The sequence below is a fragment of the Peromyscus eremicus genome, chromosome 1 (assembly GCF_949786415.1).
Source record: "Peromyscus eremicus chromosome 1, PerEre_H2_v1, whole genome shotgun sequence".
Lineage (NCBI taxonomy): Eukaryota > Metazoa > Chordata > Mammalia > Rodentia > Cricetidae > Peromyscus > Peromyscus eremicus.
The window spans coordinates 181278584-181302652 of record NC_081416.1 but is presented as its reverse complement, the minus strand read 5'-3'; the positions used below and the strand labels follow the sequence as shown (position 1 = coordinate 181302652).

Below are 24069 nucleotides of genomic sequence, written 5' to 3'. Positions count from 1 at the left end.
TCTGTGATATCCAAGATGAGTTCAATGACAATCCAGTGTTAGGGGAATCAGGCAACTAAAAGGTACCTACTATACAAAGAAGGAAGGTCAGTTGCATTAGAAAGGTCAGCTGAGCACACTCTCAGGAAAAAGGCCAATTCACTATTATGTTCCTGACAGTTCACTACACAGAATGATACCATTGCTGCTGTCACAGCCCTGCTGGTGGGCCCATGTATAATAACCCCACTGACAGGACAGTTATGGTGATATTTTATTTGTATTAAAATGTTATTTGTATGTTAATAAATAAAGTTGCCCGGGGGTCAGAGCTATTAGCAAGCCATAGGAAAGCAGGGCAGTGGTGGCGTACACTTGTAATCCCAGCACTTGGTAGGCAGAGCTGGGTAAGTCTCTGTGTGTTCAGGGATACAGCCAGTATTGGATACACATGCCTTTAATCTCAATACCAAGCAAGGAAAACCTAGAGGCCTATACAGACAGGCCGTGACGAGGCGGTCATGTGGTTGGGTTTATAACCAATGAGAAGGCAGAACAGGAACACTATATAAAGACATTAACACAGGGGTAGTGAGTTCGGAGAGGTAGGACCACTGCAGGAGGAAGGGTAAGGTTTTAGCTCTTAGCTCTGACCTCTTGGCTTTCTTCTTTGCATTGGTTCTGTGTTTCTTATTTAATAAGAAGGTTGGTTACATCTACAGACAGTGACATTTGAGAGGACACTTGGTGGTTCTATTACCACTATATCATCATGAAGGAATAGGTTCTGTTCTCAAGAGCCCTCATCACAGCCTGGTCCTAGGTGATGCTGTCTCCTTTTCTCCTAGACAATTATCACAACCTTAGCCTTTCAGCTCCATCCTGTCATATGGTGACCATGGTAGGGACCATAATAATCAGTTTGGGTCACAGTATAGGTTTCAATGCTTTATTCTGTCCAACAGAGGAGAATACAACTCCTCACATCAACTCCATCAGACATAAGTCAGGTTCAATCTGGGTCCAGAAATTCTGAGCCACCATGAACATACGGATGCTGTACTTACAACAAGAACAAACCACAGGCATGGTTAATGTCCAGAGAACCCTGAATCTCCTGGTTTCAGGTAAGGAAACCTCAACACTGACTCAATTATCTTTAGTCCTGAATGTAAGCCTTGTTCCAAAGAAAGCTGCAGAAGGTGGCTGGATGGAAATGAGGTCTCCTGAGCCAGAATGTGAGAGGTAGTGAGACCTGATTGAGAGAATTAATGATAGCAGTGGTTTGGCAAGAATGATTGCTAGGCTCCAGGTTCATCTTCCTTCGGGTATTATCCAGGATGCTATCACTAATGACCCAGAAGAGTCCAAACTGTCCACAGGAGATAAAGTGACCCTCTCATGTCCCTGTTCTGGCAGCTATGAATGATTCATTCTGTTCAAGGCTGGAGAAACTTAAATCCCTCAGCTCCCCAGCCAGAGGTTCCAGATTGAGAGTTCTCAGGCCACCTTCCCTCCAGAGCTTGTAAGAAGCCTCTATGGGGTCTTCTACAGATGTGGAAGTACATATATCCTCCCCTCTTAGTTTTCAGCCTTCAGCATTCTATTGACATTCTGATCAGAATTTAGGAGCTTCAAAATCCTAGTTAAGGGCCTGGAATAAGCATAAACCTCTCTGAGAGAGTCCATTAAGTGTGGGCCCTGATAAAAGGTTGGCAACTTAAAGAAGGGAAATGAGTTTGAAATGGCATCACTTTGAGAAGTGCTTATTCAGAGAAAACAGAGGGACCTCAATCCTCAGAGGCAGGACTGAAACAATTTTATCAGCAAGTTTTTAAAACAACAATCACTAATAGACTCAATATACTTGAACTTTTTATATTAATTGTTCATAATTTAGGAAACTATATGAACTACATAAGCCACTTTAATAATCTGTTTACTTTACACCTTCTAATAATTAAGGACAGATAAGAATGTTTATAGATTGTTTAAATTAATTGTTTCATAGTACATAGAGGACTGAATCTCTTCTAAAGCAATGTATTTGTATTGACTGATAAAATTGCTAGTACCTTCAATAAGACCTAATATTTATTCTTTTTCAATGTTGTTATTCACTGCTTATAATAATGGGTTTCATAACATTTACATATTATTTTGAATCAAGAATTTTGACTAGATTTACATTCCCTCTTTCATCCCCCTTCTGCTATTTTCACTCATCCATTCCTTCAGACAGCCATGTTTCTATTTTCATGCTGTATAATTCAGGATTCTCTAGAAGAACAAAACTGAGAGATGCATTTTACAAATGCTGTACTTACAACAAGATGCAAATATCCCACGGCAGCTCCATTACAGTGGCTTCACAATTGAAAGTATAGCTGCTCTAATATACACAATATAGTTTATTAACAGGAATTCCAATAATCCAGTAGTTGCTGAGTCCTCTAAGCTGGATGCCCCAGCTGGTCTTCAGTATATGTCAGAATCCCAATGATGTAGGCTCTAATGCCTGCAAAGAAATGGACTCTCCAGTGAGAGTGAGATCAAGCAAAGAGAGCATCACCTATCCATGCCATTGTCATTCAAAACACTACAGACAGCAACACAATAATAATAGACTTCCATGTCAACTTTGACAGTACATCCAGACACAGCGTCAGAAGGAAACAGTGGACATGAGCAACACTGCAGATCAGATGGATCAACAGATAAATGAGAACTTTCTCACTGTTGTAAAGAATGTGGATCCTTTCAAGAACAGCCATGACACTCTTCAATAAAGACATGCCATCAAAGATCACAAAACCAATCTGAAAAAGTTTAGAAAGATGGAAATCAGACCACATATCTTTTCAGACCAAAACAAAATGAAATTAAAAACTATTACTAAATGGGATTCAGAAAAGCTCACAAATAAATAAGAATTAAGGCATATACTTTTTTATTTAAAAAATGTTTTTGATTCATTTTACATACCAACCACAGATTCCCCCATTCCATCCCTCCTCCTGCTTTCCCCCTCTATCCTACCCCTTACACCCTTCTCCAAAAGGGTAAGTCCTCCCATGGGGGAAAAGAAAAAAGACACACATCTTAACAACCATTACATCAATGAAGACAATGTAAGAAAAGCCAAATTGTCTCAAACAAAATTGAAAACACAGCACATGAAACCTGTGACACAAAGCTGAGTATGCAGCTCAGTGGCATATTCATGATTAGATTGCTACAGAACAAGGGCTAAATATCCTGCACCCCAAGTAACATTATATTGAGTAACCAGAGGAATTTCTAAAGAAATTTTGTAATAATAAGGATTTTATATAAATAACCAACAGGAACATGGTGCTCAGCAATACCAGTACTTGGAAGACTGAGTCAGGAGGATTATAAGTTTGAGTATGACATATACTACAAAATGAAACCCTATCTTAAGAAAAAAGGTGAAGAAATTCTTTAAATATGACACAATGTTAGTATACACTTCAATGAATGAAAAGAATAAAGAAAGACCATTCATAAAATTTTACTTGTCTCAATTTAGCTGCATATTTTCTATAACCATCACACCAGCCCGATTCATTTCTAGTTCTGTCTTTGTTTCTGTAATCACTGCCCCACTTGCAATGACTAGGCATTTGCACATGTCTCCCCATACAACATCCTTAAAGCATCTCCAGGACTGGTCAATGACAGCCATGGTAAGACCCCACAGCACTGTAAGGATAGTCTAGATAGAAGAGGTAAAGGAGACACAATAGGGAGACTTTTTAAAAATTTAATTGAGGGCATGAGACTTATTTGAATAAAATTATACAAACTTTATAGGAGAAATAAAAGACATTAAATAAATGAAGAAATAGCTTGCTTCAACTTCAAAAACAAAATATGGCAACAATTACAATATTCGCTGAGTTAATGTATAGTAAAAGTACCTGCCAACTAAAGTCCCAAGACAATACTTATCAAATGAAATGTATTGCTAGAGAAATTCATCAAGAAAAACAGGTAGGTAGAAATACTAGACGTCAAAGTGATTATTGGAAGTCATACTGTCACATATTTGTTCCACCTTGAGGTGGTCTCTTGTTTCCATAGCCACCTTGCTGCTAGCACTGTGGCTACATGGTGAAAAAGCATTCTACATATATTTGTTTGAACAGGATCCTTACTGCAGGGTTTTGAAAATGTTCTAGGACGAAACTGGTAGCTTTCTGAAAAGTCTTAGACAATATATGAGATAAAAGGTCAGAGACTGACCCTTATTTTTAAGTAAAACAGATGTGGTCCTAATTTGAAAAGGAGGGTAAACCTAGATCTAAAAGTCTATATGACATCTTCAAAGGGAAAGAATATTCTACCTAAATGTCTCAGTGTGAGAAGACTTGGAGAGTGCCCTCATGACTGTGGCATTCCTTATTCACTATCTTCTTTACTTAATGTGTTGTGTTGTTTGTTTGTTTGTATGTTTTACAACCCCAATGCAGTTTCCCCTCCCTCCTCTCCTCCCAGTCCCTTTCCCCCACTCCCCCATTTCTTCTCATCTCCTTCCCCTCCTCTGTTTCTCTTCTGAAAAGGGTGGGCCTTAAGGAGAGTTTTAAGGGGGAATCACTCTCACCTAGAAGGTTATGGCTCAGAGAGGCATCAGATCATACTAAATCCTGACCTTAGTGACATGTGAGCAGTTCATGCAGAGTTCCTTATCCCGTCCATTTAAACAGGGAGATATTGTTATTAATATCAATCTCCTTCTGGCTGGCCACTGCACAGTGGATCCTTGCAGGTGGTTATGACAGGTAAGACAACACCATGGGATTCTATCTCAAAACTCTGTCCTCAGGAAAGGAGTATGTTCTCAGGAGGACTCACTTTTACAGCCTAGCCCTGGAAAATAGTGAGTGGGATTAGCCCACATAACACTGAGTTCTATTATAGGTGTCTATAGTAAGTCCATCCTGAAAGCCATATCTAGTGCTGTGTTGACATCAGGGAGGAAGGTGACCCTCCAGTGTATCTCACAGAAGAGATATTATAGGTTCACTCTGATTAAGAGAGATAAGATGTTCTCCTGGTTCATAAATACAGCTTATAAAATCTGTTGGGCAGTCCCAGGCCCTATTCCATGTGGGTCCTGTCACCTGCAGCCAGATGTAGACATTCAGATGTTATTGCTCTTTCCTGAGCAGCCCTCAACTGTGGTAAGTACATGGTGACACCCTGGATCCCCTGATCACATGTAAGGAATTCTAAAGCTCTCAAATGAATGGCTTTTCAGAGTTCATAGGAAATATCCTGGCGGTGATGGGTGAGGGGAGCCATAGATGCTGAGCACATTAACACAGAGCATGGGAGACAGTATGGTATGAGACACAGAATTCAAGGCTCATTTTTTCCTTCCTTCCTTCCTTCCTTCCTTCCTTCCTTCCTTCCTTCCTTCCTTCCTTCCTTTTTTCCTTCTTCCGCACACCCTCCTCTCCATTATTTGAGACCCTAAGCCTTTTGCCATCAATCATGTAACCCAGGGGAGTCCCAGGCCCTCAGTGGCATAGGATACCTCCTAGCTCCTGATCCAGAGTCCCTGAATGTGGAGGACAGTGACATCTACAGGTCACAGTTGGAAGGGGTAATAGTTCTGCAGGATCCCACTCCTAAACATCTAGTTAATCTTCCCTGTGCGGCAGTCCAAGAAACCCTACCTGCTGACTCAGTAAAGCTTTATCCTGGTCCCTAGAGACAGCCTGATTCTCCATTGTTGCTCTGACATCAACCATGACAGATTTGATATATTCAAGGAATGGGGAAGTGGCCTTATTCAGACCAGAGAACCCAGGCAGGGCTCACTGTTGCCAACTTGTCCCTAGGCTCTGTAAGAAGGTTCCATGTAAACAGCTGGTATAGATGCTATGTACACACAACCTCTCTACTGATATGTCAGAGCCCACTGAGGCCCTGGACATCTTGATTATAGGTGAGAAGCCAAGAAGATTTAGTCAGGGATCCAAATTTCACAGACTCTTCTGGGGAAGCCCAGGAGGTGATGGCTCTAATGATGGTGAAGGATCTCAAGGAAAATGAGGCCAAAGACAGGAAAAGAGAGAGAAGAGTCAGAGAAAACAGAGACCTACATCCTCAGAGAGAGTCTCAGAACAAGATTGGCAGCCCCTTACTCACTTTTCTTCCTTCTAAGAAAGTTCCCCATCATACCCTACCTCTCAGTTCACCCAGGCTCCAAAGCATCCTCAGGAAAGAATGTGACCCTCTTAAGTCAGTCATGCTTTTATCTATCCAAAGAGAGAGAGGTCCATCAACCCTGGTTCTAAAATCAGTGTTTCAAGATCAACAAACAGTCCAATACACAATTTTGCATGAGCTTTATATCATAAGCTATTGGGGGAATACCTACTGGTGCTATTTTTGTCAAAGCTTGACCTTTTGTCTTTTGTCACATACCAGTGTCCCTGTGAAGCATGTCACGTCAGGTAAGGTGATCCTAAACTCTCTGAGCTCAAAGGGTCATTCACGGTCTTTCATGAAGAAGAGTTCTTGGGGGCTGGACAGATGGCTAAACTAAGAGACCATGTTATTCTTCCAGAAAACACAGGTTCAATTCCCAGTACCCAAATAATGGCTCACAATGGCCTGCAACTCCAGTTCCAGGGGATCTAACACCCTCTTCTGCTCTCTACAGACACACAAGTATTACACAGGCGTGATTGCAGGACAAACACCTATACACAAAAAAATAAATAAAAAATAGAATTCTTGGCTAGAATGGAGAGTACCTGAAGGAGACTCATTTAGAGTAGGTCCCTCCACACACAGAGAGATGCACAGAACAACAGGAGTCCTTTCAAGAGTGTTCACCATACCTCCTTCACTATAACCCAGAAGGTTACAGGTAGGTAGCAGGAGGGTTCTGGGTAGGCCACAGGGCAGATGTAGGACCATAAGAAGAAAAAGGTTGCCTTCTCCTCTCTTCATTCTCAGAGTCCCCATCAGGCCCTCACTCTTAAGGTAGCCAGATTCCCCCAGTGTCCCCAGAGAAGTGACTCTGCTACAATAAGATACAGCCTTGTGGACACCATCTTTTTGTACAAGGAACACTTAGTCTTCCTTCTCTGGTCCAAAAACATATCTCAGCACCACAAGACAGACTTCTTCATGAATTATGTAACCTCAGCTGTCAGGATAGTCCCAAATTTTATATATATATAATCTTTGGAATTGGGGTCTGAATGATAGCAGCAATGCTACTCTGAGACAGGTTCCTCTCAGCTGTTAGACAAATAGGTAGCCTATGATGCACACAGTTGGGTTTTCTTAACCAATATTGTGTACCCCGAGCTCTATATTTCTTGCAGCAGTCTCCCCATGTCCCCTTTATAATTTACTTTCTAAGAAACCTCTAAAGGAATTGCAGGAAGTTAGCATTTGGTGTCTCATCAAACAGTGTTAGAGAATTTTTAAGACTTTGGGGCAACCTGATCCGTATTTGTTTCCCGCTGTAACCTCCCTCTGTGTCTGTCCATTTCAAAGCAAAGATGGGTTGACTCACTTATACCAATGGGAGGCTGAAAACTTAATCTTTCACATTCAAGACTGTATATACCTGTTTTTCTGGAAGAATCAGACCCATGAAAATCAGACATCCCAGGTCTCTTCATGGGCAGAATAGGTGTATTCCAGGATGCCTGGCAGAGATCCAGGATGCCTATCAGTCCAAGCCAGGAAATATAGACTACAATTTCCAATTTTCCAGGGCCATTGGGTGTGGTAATATTATGTACCCCAATATATTGTGTACCTTAATAAACTTATCTGGGGTCAGAGAACAGAACAGCCAATAGACATAGAGGCCAGAAAATGGTGGCACACACACCTTTACTCCTATCATTCCAGAGGCAGAGATCCATTTGGATCTCTTGAGTTCAAAGCCACACTAGAAACAGCTAGGCATGGTGACACACATCTTCAATCCTAGGAAGTGATGGCAGGAAGCAGAAAGGTTTATAAGGCGTGAGGACCAGGAACTAGAGCCTGGTTAAGCTTTTATGTTTTTGAGCAGCTGTTCAGCTGAGATTCGTTTGGGTGAGGATACAGAGACTTTCAGGCGGAGGAAACAGGATTGGCTGAGGAATTGGCAAGTGAGGTTGGATGTGGCTTCTTCTGTTTCTCTGATCTTTCAGCGTTCACCCCAATACTTGGCTCCAAGTATTTTTATTAACAATACATTTTAAGATTCATGTTACAGTTGGGTATTATTTAACCTGGATGGGAGTAGCTGAACTGGTTAGTTGGACAATTATAGAAATTCAGTGTTGGGCCAGACCTGGCAGCTTGGTTTCTGCCCATACACCAGGAAATTTTGGTTGCCCTGATCAGTTCTCTGATGTTAAACACCTTTTGAGCCACCTCTAGTAACTGGGACCTACTTTTATCTTTACATTTTTCTAACTTTTATAACTTTTTCCTAGTATCTTTGGCCAACTGGGAAGCAAAGGAATCTTCCTAACAATTCTCTTTAGTATTTATAAAATGGACCTAGTGAAAATCGTTTAAATTCCTTGGTCTGTATTTAACGGAAAGGAAAATCAGTTCTGTCCAGGGTGTATTTTCCAGAAACAATATCCCTACCCAGTCCTCATGTGGTTTTCTACTTTTTCTCTGAGAGTGGGGTGGTGCAATGGTGGTGAGTTCTCCAGTTTTTTTGGTCATCAGTTTTCCATAAATCATGAAAGAGGAAAGAATGGAACTTCTTTTTCCCTTCTGTGTGGCTGCCTACAGCTTGTGAGGAAGTTAAAGGAATGTGTAACTTGCCCATATCCTCACAAAATGATGACTCCCACTCTCCTAGCAACTGTCCACTGCTAATAGCTTTTCAGCTAGTGATGGATCCAGGAAGTCATCTACCCCATATATGCTATAACTTTGATCTTGTGTAAATAACCAGAGCTGCTGAGTTCATGACTCTGGTGGCCAGGTCATGTCCAAAAGAAAGCATTTCACAGCATTCCTCGCCATTCACAGATACATACATTCTTGTAACCTCCTCTTTCACCACATTGTCTGAGCCTTAACGTGGTGGAGTTAATGCAGGTGCTGCATTTAGTGCTGAGAACCCAGTCTCATTCCCAAAATTTAGACTAGTTATGACTCTCTCCATTGGCTGCTAAGAGCTGAAAAAAAAGAAGATTCTGTGACCAAGGTTGACAACATCCCAGAGTAAGCATAAATAATAAGAAGATAATTTGATAGCATGGCCATTGGATGTTTTACTTTTTTGAGCATTTTTTAAAATACATTTCTTTATTTTTATTTTTCATGCATATAAGATTTTTTTTCACCTGCATGTATGTTTGTGTACCATGTGTATGCCTGTAACCACATAGGCTATAAAAGGGCTCTGGATACTCTGAGATTAGAGTTATAGATGGTTGTGAGCCACCATGTCAGTGCTGGGAATTGAACTCAGGACCTCTGGAAGAGCAGCCAATGCTCTTAACCACTGATTCATCTCTGCATCCTCCTACCTTGAACACGTCTACAGCTTCCTCACTAGCTTCTTGCCCTCTTCTATCATTTGTGCAGTTTCTTGGATCTTCAGGTAGTGCTGGCACAAAAGAGGACTTTCTCCTTTTTTTGTTAAAACAAAATTATCATCACTGGGCCCTCATCGAAACTCCTCTCAGATACCCTGCTGTTTCCCTGAGTCATGAAGATTCTCCAGTTATCATTCTACAGGACAAGTCCCTTTGCACACTCTAGGACTACTCTGGGACAACTGTTAGGGTAGGTCAACCTAAGGGCCAAGATATGGGTCTAGATCGTACCTGAGCTAGTAGGTCTAGGTCACTATGCTTATACCCTAGGCAAAGGGCAGAACCAGCTCTCCTAGGCCCATGCCATCAGGGCCAGCTTTCCCATGCCTCTCTTGAGTGGTGAGGCCAGCTCTCCCAAATGCTGAGGTTACCTCTCCCATGGGGGTGGACTGGCACCAGCTCGCTTTCTGCAGTGAGGGACAGGGCTGGTTCAGCACAACCCTTAGATTTCAACAATCATGGTTCCTATGACCTGCTGTGGCAATATGAGCCATACATATCTCGCCAGCCCATGGCTGCTGTTGGGCCTTGGACTCAGACGTGGCCCATGGCAGCAACCCAGGACAGGCCTGATGTGGCTGTACAGGGCACTGAGATTTACATGACTCCCATGGCAGTGAGGCCCATGGACACCAACATTGCCACAAGTGGTGGCCCAGACCCCTGGCATTAGCATAGCCCTTGATGAGGGCTATGCTAATGAGCCATGAGCCACAGACGTTAACAAGGACCCTGGCTGCAGTTGGGCTACAGACCAAGACATGGCCCTTAGCTATAGCCCAGCCTGGACATCACTATGGCAACTTGCGGCATTGCAGACCACTCAGCTGCAGCATGACCCTAGGATCTCTTCCTGACCTCAGGTAATGTCCCAGAACCCAGGTATTGGTATGGTCTTTAACGGCATCAGGAGTCATAAATAACAACCCAGACCCTGGCTGTGGTAGGGCTACAGATGCAGACATGGTCCCTTGCTACATCCCATGTTTGGATGCGATCATGGTTGTGGGTGTCATCATAGGCCATCCAGATTAGAATGACCCCAGTGGAAGCATGGTCCTTGGAGAACAACATGAACTTAGATGTTTGACCAGATCCTAGTCATCTTCATAGCTTTCAGTGGTTATTGAAGCTGTGGACATCAACACAGACCTTTGCTGCTTGAACCCAGACATGCCGCTGGCAGCATCCCGGTCCTGGATGTCATCATGTCTGCTGATGGCAGCACAGGCCACTCAGATCAACATGGCCTGAGTGTCAGCATGGCCCTTGGATGCCAAAATGGCTACAGATGGTAGTCCATAATCCAGACATCTCAATGGCATTGGTGGCAATATGAGTCATGGATATAGACTCTGGCTGTCACAGGCCTAGATATGACCCTAGGCAGCAGCCTAGGCCTCAGTGTCACCTTGGTCCAAGGTGGCAAGCAGGCCACCAACATGAGCCCATTCCTTACAGCCCTTGATTCTTCAGAACTTGCTCTTACCTCAACACATGAGCCATTCTGAAAGAGGCTCTTTCAAAGTCAAGGAATGTCTAGGCAAAACGAGAAAGATGAAATCACAAACTGAAGTTCCTACCAATGCAAAATAGGCTATTTAGAGTGTGAAATGTCTTATGTTACCCTCACAGTATTCATGAAGAAATTGTATACAGAAGAACATAAGAAAGAGGAGAAAACAAGGAAAGACATCAGCAAATCACAAAGAAAGATAGCAAAAAAGGAAAAAGAGACATAAGAACTGTAAAAGAGAAAAAATGTCCAATTGAAAAGTAAGACCTTACTGATCAGCAATCATTGTAAGTGTAAAGACATAAAGAGGGTGAACAGATTTGAAAACAATGGGAAAGTCAGGCATTGTGTGAGCACCATGGAGTCCCAGACCAGCTTTAGCTCCACAGCAAAGTTCTTTGGAGGAGTTATTATCTTCACTTGTGTGTCAACTAGTAAACCCTACCAGACTCTGAGGGACAGTTACAAACCCATGGTCACACAGAATCTGTGTGGCAAAAAAAATTAGAAGACAGAAAAAGGGAGGGCTGAATGAAGTAGGAGGAAGACAGGAGAGCACGAAGTGAGAGTGGTCAGAACCCACTGTATACTGTTGGGGTTTTCTCCCTCTCACCTGCAGCTCGGTGGGGGAGGGGGAAGGGAGACTGAGTCGCAAAGAGTTTCCCTGGAAGCAGACTCCAGAGACTAGCGTCAAGGTGTAGATCTGGTTTAATGTGTGTGTTCACTGGTATATATGCATATATTACCCAGTCAGCTAAGTTCATATCAAGTTACTGTCCAATGAGCCCAAATGACATGCAACCCATGTTATGTGAGGGTATATTGGGTAGGGGCAGTATGTCTAGACAATTTGTCTGCAGACAAAAAAAGCAGGAATCAGGCAAAAGCCTGGGCTTTGTCAGCAAACTAGAAGTTCTCCATTTAGCTGGGACTGAATTATGAATCATCTAGTGCTCCAGAGAATTAGGTCTGCTCAAACAGCCACAGGAGGTGTTGGCACGTCTCATGTTTCCTGTCCTTTAGTGACACCATCTGAACAGAGACTGACCCCTCAGTATATAAATCTGAAACTTTCGAAGGACTAATTTATTTTTTAAAGTAAATAATGTACTAACTAAACCAAAACAGGCACAAATGGAAATGTTAATCTAAAAAATGAAAACAAATATCAAAGCCCCCATATGTGAAAGGCAAACAAAGAGAGATGTGAAGAAAGATACAATCTACAGTACAATGACCATGGATTCCTTGTGAGTATTGACTCTCTGGCTTGGAAAACACATAGGCCATGTGGAAAGCTGTAAAGAATAGAGAAAAAACACATTTTGTCTAAATACTCTATAGATCTCAATAATTAACCAAACCCCATTTACTACAGAGAAAAAGGGAAGTATGCCTTCTGGTGATAGAGCTCATGTGGCAAATCTATGACAGAATGGACCTGCCCTCAGAATGACAACAGCCTGTCTGGTGGTTCTAAAAAACACAGCCATACCATCCCAGGAGCAGAACTAAGAACATTGACAAGACTCACCATGATCTCCATGCTTAGAGTGTTGCTTTGCTTTGGTAAGATATGAAGGGCCAGAGTGGACACACAGGTCTGTAAGGGACCCTAATCCAAGCCAGGTCTGATTCATATGGAGACCCCAGGAGACCCACCCTGGCTATAGGGGAAAAGATCTCAAAAAGAATTTTCTTTCAGGTCTGAGTATGGGACACAGTACTAAAGTACTGGCTGTTGAGTATTTCCATGCATCCCAGGCTGTGACTGTTCACTCTGAAGACCAGACCTCCACTTTGCTTTCTGGTGGGCCAATCAATTCTTCACAACTGAATGTGGAAAAGTACTTACGAGCTAATGTTGTAATGCCTGTGATTTCTCTATGCTAAGAGCTTTAGTCTGAGGGAGAAGTGTTGTGGTGGTATTGTGTTCCCCAAAATATTGTGTATCCTAATAAACTTATCTGGGGTCAGAGAACAGAAAAGCCACAATATTAAACATAGAGGTTAGGCAGTGGTAGCACATGCCTTTAATCCTAGCATTCCAGAGACAGAAATCCCTCTGGATCTCTGTGAGTTCAAGGCCGCATTGGAAACAGCCAGGCTTGGTGACTCATGCCTTTAATTCCAGAAAGCAGCCTTTAATCCCAGGGAGTGGTGGTAGAAAGCAGAAAGGTTTATAAGGCATGAGGACCAGAAACTAGAAGCATTTGCCTGGTTAAGCATTTGGCTGGTTAAGCGTTCAGGATTTCGAGCAGCAGTTCAGCTGAGAGCCATTGGGATGAGGATACAGAAGCTTCCAGTCTGAGGAAACAGGACCAGCTGAGGAACTGGCAAGGTGAGATAGCTGTGGCTTGTTCTGATTCTCTGACCTTCCAGCGTTCACCCCAATAACTGGCCCCAGGTTTGGTTTTATTAATAAGACTCTCTAATATTCCTGCTACAGCGTGTACTGGGTTTCAGCCTTTGATTTCCTTGCAGGTACCCTCCCAAAGCCCATCATCTGGGCTGAGTCAGACTCTTTGCTTTCCTTCTATACACCTGTGATTATTTGGTGTCAGGGGCTCTCAGAGGCCATGGAGTGCCTTGTGCATAAAGAAGGAAGCATAGATCCTTGGGACAGAGAGTTCCCTCTGGAAAGGAGGAACAAGGCTAAGTTCTACATCAAATACATGTCAAAGGACTTTGCAGGAAAATATAAGTGTTACTATAAGAGCCCTACTGGCAGATAAGAGCTCAGTGACATTCTGGAGCCAGTAATAACAGGTGAGAGGACTCTATGGGGTTCCAGCACAGGTTCTCCCCTTAGAAGGAGTTCTACTCTTCAGGGGTACTTCTCTTAGTTATCAAGCCTGGAGGACAGTGTGGGGAGCTTTGTTCATTTCACACAATGCCTCTTGTATCTTAGAATCCTATGAAATCCCTATCTGTCTGTCTGGCCCAGCCCTGTCCATTATAGCCCAGGAGAGTCCATAACCACACAGTGTAGCTCACTGATGGGATTTGGCAGATTCATTCTGATCCAGGAAGGAAAACACAACATCTCATGGACCCTGGACTCACAGCAACATGCCATGATGTCACACCAGGTTCCTTTTTCTCTGGACTTTGTGACTGCCAACCACAATGGGACATTAGATGCTATGGCAATTTTAGGAATGATCCTCAGGGGCAGTTAAAATCAAGTGACCCCCTTGACCTTCTGGTTTCATATAAGGACTCCTGATCTATCTTTCTTAATGTATAAAGTCACTCAGTTCTCCTCTCTAAGAAGAACTCTAACCTAGAAATAGAGTAGGAAACTAAAACTCTACAGTCCAAATGACTTCCACCCATCGCAGATGAGCAGCTATCAATGTCCCCTGATGCAAGTGCTCCACTCCATGGCTCACTGGAATTTAGCAGAAGTGGGAGGTTTAAAGGGTACCCAAAATTGATGAAGTGATCAAACGTTGTCTCTGTACTAGTTAGGTTTCTATTTTTTTTGATAAAACACCATGATCTAAAGCAACTTATGGAGAAAAGGATTTGTTCCATATTATTCCTTATAGTTCTTCATGAAGAGAATTAGAAGTAGACACTCAAGATATGAACTGCAGCAGGGTCCATAGAGGAACACTGCTTATAGGCTCCATTACCCAGGAACTTGCTTGGATTGCTATCTTATACCATCAAGGTCCAACCACCCATGGTTAAAATGGTACACAGTGGGCTGAGCTCTCCCACATCAATTATTAACCAATCAAGAATATTCTCCCCAGAGGCCTGCCTACAGGACAATACAGGGGCAATTTTTCAATTAACGTTGTCTCTTGTAGATGACTCTAGCTTGTATATAGTTAGCAAAACCTAATGAAAATAGTCTTCAATGGCATCCTCAGTCATAATTTTATGTTTTCTGAAAGCTCTGAGCCCAGTCTCATTGCAAAAGTTGTTTATAAAAAGCTTGTGGTACACAAAATGTGCAGACCCAGTCAAGCAATTCTGAATCCCTTAGAGTCTGAATTCTCCTCTTACATTCAATGATAAGGATTGTTATGCCTGTATGGGACTGAACTGTGATCTTGTTAGACATCCAAGAACCCAAAGACACAAAATCCGGTCTGTGACAGGGTGAAAATCAGTTGGAAGTACTTAAGGTCCAGACTGAGGTAGAAAAATGCAGGTCATACTCAAGGGCTGGGAGCTCAAATCTTCATCTGTCCATCCATTTCTGACATAACCCAAGGACCAGTTCTTCAGCCCCATAGAAAATGGTAAGTGATAACTCTATTTGGAGGTGGGTATGGTAAGGCATGAAATCAATATGGGTTTTAAAGTTTCCCCTATCGATTCAGAACTTCTGAGAAAAAAATTAATTTGTCTGAAAGGACACTTTTACTACTTTGTTAGCATTTTTTGTGTTGACAACCTATTTCTTTTTTTCAAAATATGCACACACTGCATTTACTTTACTTGTCATCACATGTTAGCTAAAATTTCAGGTGCTACACTCAACAGGATAGACAGAACAAACTCATTGTGTAATTCATTATCTTCAGGGGAGACATCTGACTTTGTCTATTAAATATACTGTTTTCTCCAATTTATTCTAATATGAGCTTATTAAAAAGATGATATTCTACATTCCTAATTGTTACTGGATCCTATTGGCTCTCTACAGGGAGAGGGGTTGAAAAGGTGTAGCATCAACAACACAGACACTGGGAGTCAGTTGAAGGCAAACAGCAGACTTGTTTATCCAATAATAGAGAAGGCCTTATGTACCGTCCTCCCAACACCCAAGCTGTATCCCAATCTGGTGGCATTGAGCTGTCATTCCTCATTGGCTGGGCATGATAAAGAACTCTGACAGCAACTAGGAACTCTGAAAGTGCCTATTGCTAGGCCCTTAGGCAGGCTCAAGGTTGGCTCATAAGAAAGTACGCTATGTTGCATGCCTTGCCAACTGGTTTTCCTCAATCCTATGGGCCTGTCTTACTACATATCCACCCTTTTATTTTATTGCATGGGTTCTCAGCATGAGTCATAGTTCTTTGCTCCAGTCTTGTTGACCCTGCCTCAGAGGTGCTCAGCAACTGGACTCTACATGTGGTAGGTGAGATGAAGAAAGGAAGATGAGAGCCTCAGACACCTATATGAGGCCTCTGCTATAGGTAATGTGGACAGGCTACATCAACATCAGTAAAGACCAAATAGTTGCTTTAGAAACTTCCATAAGATATGGGAATTGCTAGAAATTGTTCCCAGTTTTCCCAGAGACTATGGGATTCTTAACAATTTTGAGCTGAAATTACCATATATCAATCTCTACTAATATGAGCATCTTGAGGAACAGTTCTACTTGTATGATTTTGAGACTATCACAACCACCCAGAAAATCTGACCAAGAGCAATATGCTTTGGAGGATTAAAAAATGTAATTCACTCTCAGATACACATTAATTTATGTCTAGGAGCTCAGCTTGAAGCTCATCTGTAACCCTTCACTTCATTAACTTCTAGGCATGAAGATGAAATTCATTCTATATTTGTACCTGAATTTGTTTCTATTTCCTTCTCCCAGGCTGTGTTTCTGGAATTAGATGTTTTCTTAGTCATTTTGTGGATAAGGGAAAAGAAGATATGAGAACTTAATCTCTATACTTGATGCGTGGAATACACACAAAGGAGCTGGGCATATGGGAGATGGCAGACAACAGACTCAAAACAAATGCTATCCAGGGTGGCTTCATTCTGGGCCTTGTGTTTGTTTTTTGTGCCTCCATTATCTATCCTTATCCCTTTAAAACATTTATACTTTTGATTTGTTTCATTTTGTAATCTAACAAAAATTATAAATTTTTATAGGATACAAAGTGATTGTATTATATAATATGTATATATGTAGTACAATGAGTAATTAAAGATTATATATATTATATATATAATATATATATTTGTACCTGATATATATATATATATATATATATATATATATATATATATATATATATATATATAATTCCAGTGTGATGTGGGAATATAAAAGCTATTATGGTATTACTCTCCATTATATATGGCATGTTTACCAATAGATCTCAGAAGTATATTCTTCCTGTTGAGTCATACTTAGAGTCTCTGGGCAACTTCTTCACATTCTGTCATCCAACTTGAGCCACAGCACTGGTATCTCTCCCTTTTCTTCCTGTTCCTAACTTTTCAGTGTCTTTAAGCTCCACCCAGGTATTTCTTTCTGCAATAGTCTTACTTAACTTCTGAAGGTAGTTGAGCAAACAAGTTAGAGTAGTCCATGACCACCGTACCCATGAAGACAATAGTGTATTGAGGAAAGACAGAGAGCTCAGACGAAGGGCCAGAAGTGGAGACAGTTGTGTATGATACAGGAGAAAATGTATAAGAATTTTCTTGAAGGCCAAGGAAATAGGCAAGTATCATTGAAGTGGTTCCTTTCTTAGTATGTTGTCTGTTTCCGTCAACTCTTCAAACAAATTTCCAGGACCCAGGTTCTAGGAATATTGATTTATTCTTATATAAATTTTGTTTCTTTGATTTGTTTGAGGCCTTGCCATTTTATGTCAATACAAGAAGTTCAGTTTTAACCCATGTTTTATGTCTTCATTGGCTCCTATTATATTTCTTATTAGTTTACAAATATTATTATTTTTATTAGGGTTTGTTAACTTCATGCAGTACTACATCACATACAAATTAATATAAAAAGTTCATAGTTGGCCACGAACACAAAAAGTCGTCATGTGTTAATTACAAATTTATAAAATATAAAACCTTTCTTTGCTAATATTACTCCTTTTAATTATATATCTTACTGCCACCTTTACAATTCTGGAATCATTCCCTGCCTTCTATGTGCAGGAAAATGAGGTCAGTTGCCCAGAAAATGTAAAAGAAGATATGAAATAAATCATCACACTGATTTTGTTTTCAGTTGACTCTGAATTGCAATCACTGACATAACATAATTCATACTTTTCCTTCTCTATTGAGACATGGAACAGAAAATGGGGCTGAAGGTAAAGCAACTATGTGAGGACTGAGGATGTCAAGGTGACAGTGTAGACCTTAGAGAGTTTCATGATAAGGCTTGAAATAGCTTCTTTGTTAAAGAGCACTAACTGATTTTCCAGAAGATCCCAATTCAGTTATCAGCATCCTGTCAGCCTTCAGCTCTAGCTCAAGGAGATTCAACATTTCTGACTTCTCAGTGCATCTGCACCCATAGCACACACAAGGACACACATATAGGTGTGGTCATACCAACGTCTTATACAATAAAAGCTAGCTAGTAGAAATTAAGCTTCCAATCAATATGGTACTTTCTTAGAAAATTGGGAATCCATCTTCCCCAAGATCCAGCTATACCACTCTTGGGCATATATCCAAGGAATGCTCAACCACACCACAAGAGCACTTGCTCAGCTATGTTCATATTAGCATTGTTTGTAATAGCCAGAACATGGAAAAAACCTAGATGCCCTTCAACTGAAGAATGGATAAACAAAATGTGGTTCATATACACAATGGAATACTACTCAGCAGAGAAAAACAATGACATCATGAGGTTTGCAGACAAATGGATGGATCTAGAAAAAATCATCCTGAGTGAGGTAACCCAGACTCAGAAAGACAAACATGGTATGTACTCACTCATAGGAGGATACTAGATGTGGAACAAGGATGACTGGACTGCTACTCACATCACCAGGGAGGCTACCTGGAAAACAGGACCCCAAGAAAGACACGGGGATCCCCCAATGACAGAAAAATGGAATGAGATCTACATGAACAGCCTGAACATGAGTGGGGGTAGTGAAGGGCGAGGGTTGAGGGAAAGAGAGCTTGGGGGAGCGGGAGATCCCAGCTGGATCAACAACAGAGAGGGAGAACAAGGAATAGGAGACTATGGTAAATAAAGACCACATGAGAATAGGAAGAAGCAAAGTGCTAGAGAGGCCCACAGAAATCCACAAAGATACCCCCACAACAGACTGCTGGCAGTGGTCGAGAGACAGCCCGAACTGACCTACTCTGGTGATGGGATGGCCAAACACCCTAACTGTCGAGCTAGAAACCTCATCCAACTACTGAGGGATCTGGATGCAGAGATCCATGACTAGGCCCCAGGTGGATCTCTGGGAGTCCAATTAGCGAGAATGAAGAGGGTTTATATGAGTGAGAATTGTTGAGACCAAGGTTGGATAAAGCACAGGGACAAATAGCCAAACGAACGGAAACACATGAACTATGAACCAATGGCTGAGGGTTCACCAACTGGATCAGGCCCTCTGAGTGGGTGAGACAGTTGATTGGCTTGATCTGTTTGGGAGGCATCCAGGCAGTGGGACCAGGTCCTGTGCTCATTGCATGAGTAGGCTGTTTGAAACCTGGGGCCTATGCAGGATCACTTGGCTCGGCCTGGGAGGAGGGGACTGGACCTACCTGGACTGAGTCTACCAGGTTGATCTCAGTCCGCGGGAAAGGCTTTGCCCTGGAGGAGGTGGGAATGGGGGGCGGGCTGGGGAGAAGGTGAGGGGGGCGGGAGCGGGGAGAACAAGGGAATCCATGGCTGATGTGTAGAACTGAATTGTATTGCAAAATAAAAATAAAAAAATAAATTAAAAAAAAGAAATTAAGCTTCCAGATAATCTCTGCTCAATTTCTACATGTTTTGTAACCCAAATATGTGGAGACTTCAAGGAAACAGGTTTACTGCCAAGTTCTGGAGAGAAACCAAGAGCACTGGCATAGCCTGAAATGTTTAGGGGTCAATTGGATGCCACTGTCTAACAACTTGGACAAAGACAACCCATTCCTGACACTGAGAATTTTCTTTCATACCCTGCTTTCTCTACCAGGGGAATTATTAACCCAATCTAAGGGAACTCCAACTGCATATATACTCAGTATACATCCGTGTATATATTCAAGGAGGATCCTTTAGTAGTAATTTTCCATATGAACATTTTGAAATGTATTTAAAGTTAGTTATCTCTCTGTCTGTTCTGTGCTCTATCCTCTCCTCACATCAGTTGAAGGATATTATTTTAAGATGTGCTACATTTGTTTATGCTGTGGAACATTTGTTTAATGATGCAAAGATGTGTAGCATTCTTTTATGTGTTATTTGTGTAATTTTGTGAAGTTGTGCTGCTTTGCCTGACTAAAACACCTGATTGGACTAATAGAGAACTGAATGGCCAATAGCAAGTCAAGAGAAAAGATAGGCTGGGACCAGCAGGCAGAAAGAATACATAGAAGGAGAAAGCTGGGAGAAGGGAGAAAGGAGCAAGAAAAGAAGGGGCCAGCCACCCAGCCACATAGCCAGCCAGGAGTAAAAGTGAAAATAAGATAATAAAATTAAGAAAAGAAAAATGTCTAGATAAAAAAGATACATGGAAGTTAAGAAAAGTTGGCTAGAAATAAGCCCAGATAAGGTTGGGTATTTATAAGTAATAATAGTAAGTCTCTGTGTGGATTTATTTGGGAGCTGGGTGGTGGGCCCCACCAAAGAGCAAAGAGCCAATAGAGTAAAAACACCCAAAAACACACATCCACCCTGCCATTAACACCTTCCTGTACCTTGATTGTTCTTTATTCCATTATAAAAGGTTGTAACATTCACCATCTTAAGTCCTACTCTGATGACAGCTGACCAATTTCCTGACATCTGTGGGTATGTAAAATGAAACACACACACACACACACACACACACACACACACACACACACACACCTGAAGTTTCAAGGATAACTCCTGAAATGAGATAAAATATATGGTGCTTCTACATCTGGGTCAAAGTTAGTTCACTCAGAATCAGTGTTTCCAGAACTATCCATTTATTTGTAAGACATATCTTGTCACTCACTCTTCCATGATGGAACTAAATGTGAGAGGAGCTGGTGATTTGTGGTCAGCCCTAAGAATAAAGTACAAAGAATGTATCACTTGCATAATTTCTCCTGTTTGTATGCTGAAGCCTAATCATGCTTTCTGAAATTGATTGCCCGACTTCATTGCTGGGGGACATGCCTTATTGAGTATACACAGGTTTACACAGAGTGTGTTATGAACATGGTAGCTCCTTGAAATTTAAGATTCTTCATGTTATTGAAAACTCTGGCTACCTTGTTCCATATTAGCTTAAAACAAAATGTATTTCCTGTGCTTCATATAATGTTAATTATATGGTAGGATGAACTACAAACGTTATCACTTCTGGACACTCCATGACCACTGTGCCCATTATGTCTTCCAGGTAATATAGAGGCTAATGGAGAATAGTGATTGGTGGTAGTCTAACTATAGTTTTCTGAGCCCAACTTGGAGATATTCCTCTCTTCCAAGAATAATTAAAGTTGCAGTGTTTGGGGAAATTTAACTGGAGTGACATGAACATACCATGCAATACATCCCATAAAGCACCACTGACAGAAAAAATAAGCAATACCATCCAAGTGTGGTGTGGTGAACTGTTGCTTGAGAATTTCTCTCCAGCTCCCGCCACCAAGTCCCACCAGTCCCGGAGCCCACTTATAAAATAAACACACAGACTCTTACATTATTTAAACTGCTTGGCCATTAGCTCAGGCCTGTTATTGTCTAGCTCTTACTCTTATATTTAGCCCATTTCTATTAATCTTTACTTTGCCACATGGCTCATGGCTTACTGGTACCTTACATCTTCCTTGTCCTGATGGCGGCTCCAGGCAGTCTCTCCCTCTCAGCCTTCCACTTCCCAGAATTCTTTTCCTTGTCCCGCCTATACTTCCTGCCTAGCCAATGGCCAATCAGTGATTTATTTACTGACCAATCAGCAACACACTTGACATACAGACCATCCCACAGCACTTCCCCTTTTCTTTTCTTAAAAAGGAAGGTTTTAACTTTAACATAGTAAAATTACATATAACAAAACAATTATCAAGCAAGAATTACAGTTACAATATTAAAGAAGAGATCCTATCTATCTTATATTTGTGAGTTTAAGGTTTTATATCTAACTTATCTTTTATTATAACTAAGGAAAATTGTAAGTATCTAGTCTTTAACCACATCAAAGACCTCAGAAGGATATACTACTACCTGAGAAATGGAGAAGGATATAAGCAACTTTTAGGAGTCTTGTAGGGTAGACAGAGACAGCTGGCAGCCTGGACAGTCATTCAAAGTTCTCTTGTAAAGTTGGGGCATCTGTCTTCAGCCCACAGGCCTAGAGTCTCTTATTCACTTTTCTCTGTGTCCTGTAGAATGTCTGGCAGATTTCTCTGCAAAGCAGGAACCTGAAGGACCATTTTGTCAAGCAAAGTTCAGTGGTCACCTTTGTATGGGTCCTGCATGTCCAGTTGATCAGGCAGTCCAGGCAAGAACAGTTTCTTGCCCAAATGGCTATTTTTGTCAAGGTGAAGATAAACTCCGTATGGAGTGTCTTCGATGCCCATCCTCCTCTCTGAAGTAAATCGGTGCTGTCAGGAGCAGACATGTCTCACTGTCCAGAAAGTCTAAACTTTTAAAACATTTTAAATGCCATATTCTGTAGGTCTTTGAAGTGTTTGAAGACTACCTATCTATCTGAAATATATCTATGTATACCTAGAAGACTTAACTAACATGGCTACAAATATGATTATCATAGATGACTAATTATTAATCTATTTTTTAATTATCCATTATAATTTTAAATGAGTTACATAAACATAATACCTCAAACAAGAATAGAAATATATATACAGTATAACAAATTAAGTTTAAATTTGTATCAATAAACTAAAATCTATAGCAATGTAAAACATTTTAAACAAGTTGTTACTCTTTAAAAGTAGGTTCATTAATCTACCCTTTCATCCTATCATATCTAAACTATCCCCCTTTTTGTTTTAGAAAGAGATTGTATTTATAATCAACCTGATTTAAATAAAAATATTGTTTTTTCTCTGTCCCACACCAGAGGGCTCTTCTGATTTGGGACACAAGAATCTCTTAACCATTTTTTTTTCTTTGAGCAATATGTCTGGGTTTAGAGGGGAGTGAGCCAATTCCATCTCTAAAGCCAGCTTGATATATTTGGGAATTTGGGCGTAGCTTCTCTTACTACTTCCTGCTGGAGGGGGGCGCTGTATCATATGGAGACAGAAAGAAAATTTTAGGATCATGGAGTAGTCCATGAGGCTGTATATCTGAGCCAGTTGACTTGAAACCATTCTAGATGTTGAATCATCTGGGCCATGGTGTCATTGGTGACCTTTCAGGGGGTCTTGGCTGGTCAAACCTGATGTATCTTAATCTGGAACAAATCCATAGTCTCTGGCTTTCTGTAGAAACAAGAGCAGAGACTCTTTTCCAAAGCAACATATCCTTACATCCAAATTTTGAAGTCAAGGTACCTTTAAAATATACATTTTGGCATAACTCAACAGCTTTTACAATCAAATGTTTTTCTGCAGTTACGAATATCAAAGAGAACATAATCCAGATTCTCTGTGTGGTAGTCATCTTTACGTGGCTTATTTTTTTTATATTAGCTTGAGCCTATTGTTTTAAACTGCAGCCTTCTAAGCCTGAAACAGCACAGTGGCTGCTGGCTCCGCCCACTTCAGCTTCCCAACATGGCGGCAGTCCGCTTTCCGCCAGCTCTGGGAGCCATAACTCTCAGAAATAGTGGGTCTACACTTTTACCAAAGTAGTGTGTAGCCCAGAAACCTCTTTTTTTGTTTTGTACTAGCAAAGACTAAATCCACCACACAGCTTAATGTGCTACTTGCAGAGGCCTCATTCCCACCATACTGCAGGTCGAGAGCGCACGCTAGGAACCCGCCAGTAGCTCAAACCGGCAGCTGCTGCTTATTTGAGAGAGACAATTAGGAAGCTGTTTTTAGGTCCGTTTAGAATCTTTTTTCTCCGTTTTTAGGTGGAGACTCTTGCCCCACGTTGGGCGCCATTTGTTG

At 41.3% G+C, this 24069-nt stretch overlaps 1 protein-coding gene across 1 annotated transcript in view; it reads left to right on the top strand.

Annotated features, from left to right (window-relative positions):
- Nucleotides 1–1021: 1021 nt before the first annotated feature.
- The window catches only part of LOC131902742 (leukocyte immunoglobulin-like receptor subfamily A member 6), a 76103-nt gene continuing 53055 nt past the window's right edge, over nucleotides 1022–24069 (top strand). Inside the window, exon 1 of the mRNA XM_059253731.1 lies at nucleotides 1022–1106. Within this exon, the coding sequence (XP_059109714.1) occupies nucleotides 1022–1106 (85 nt within the window). The remainder of the gene's footprint in view (nucleotides 1107–24069) is intronic.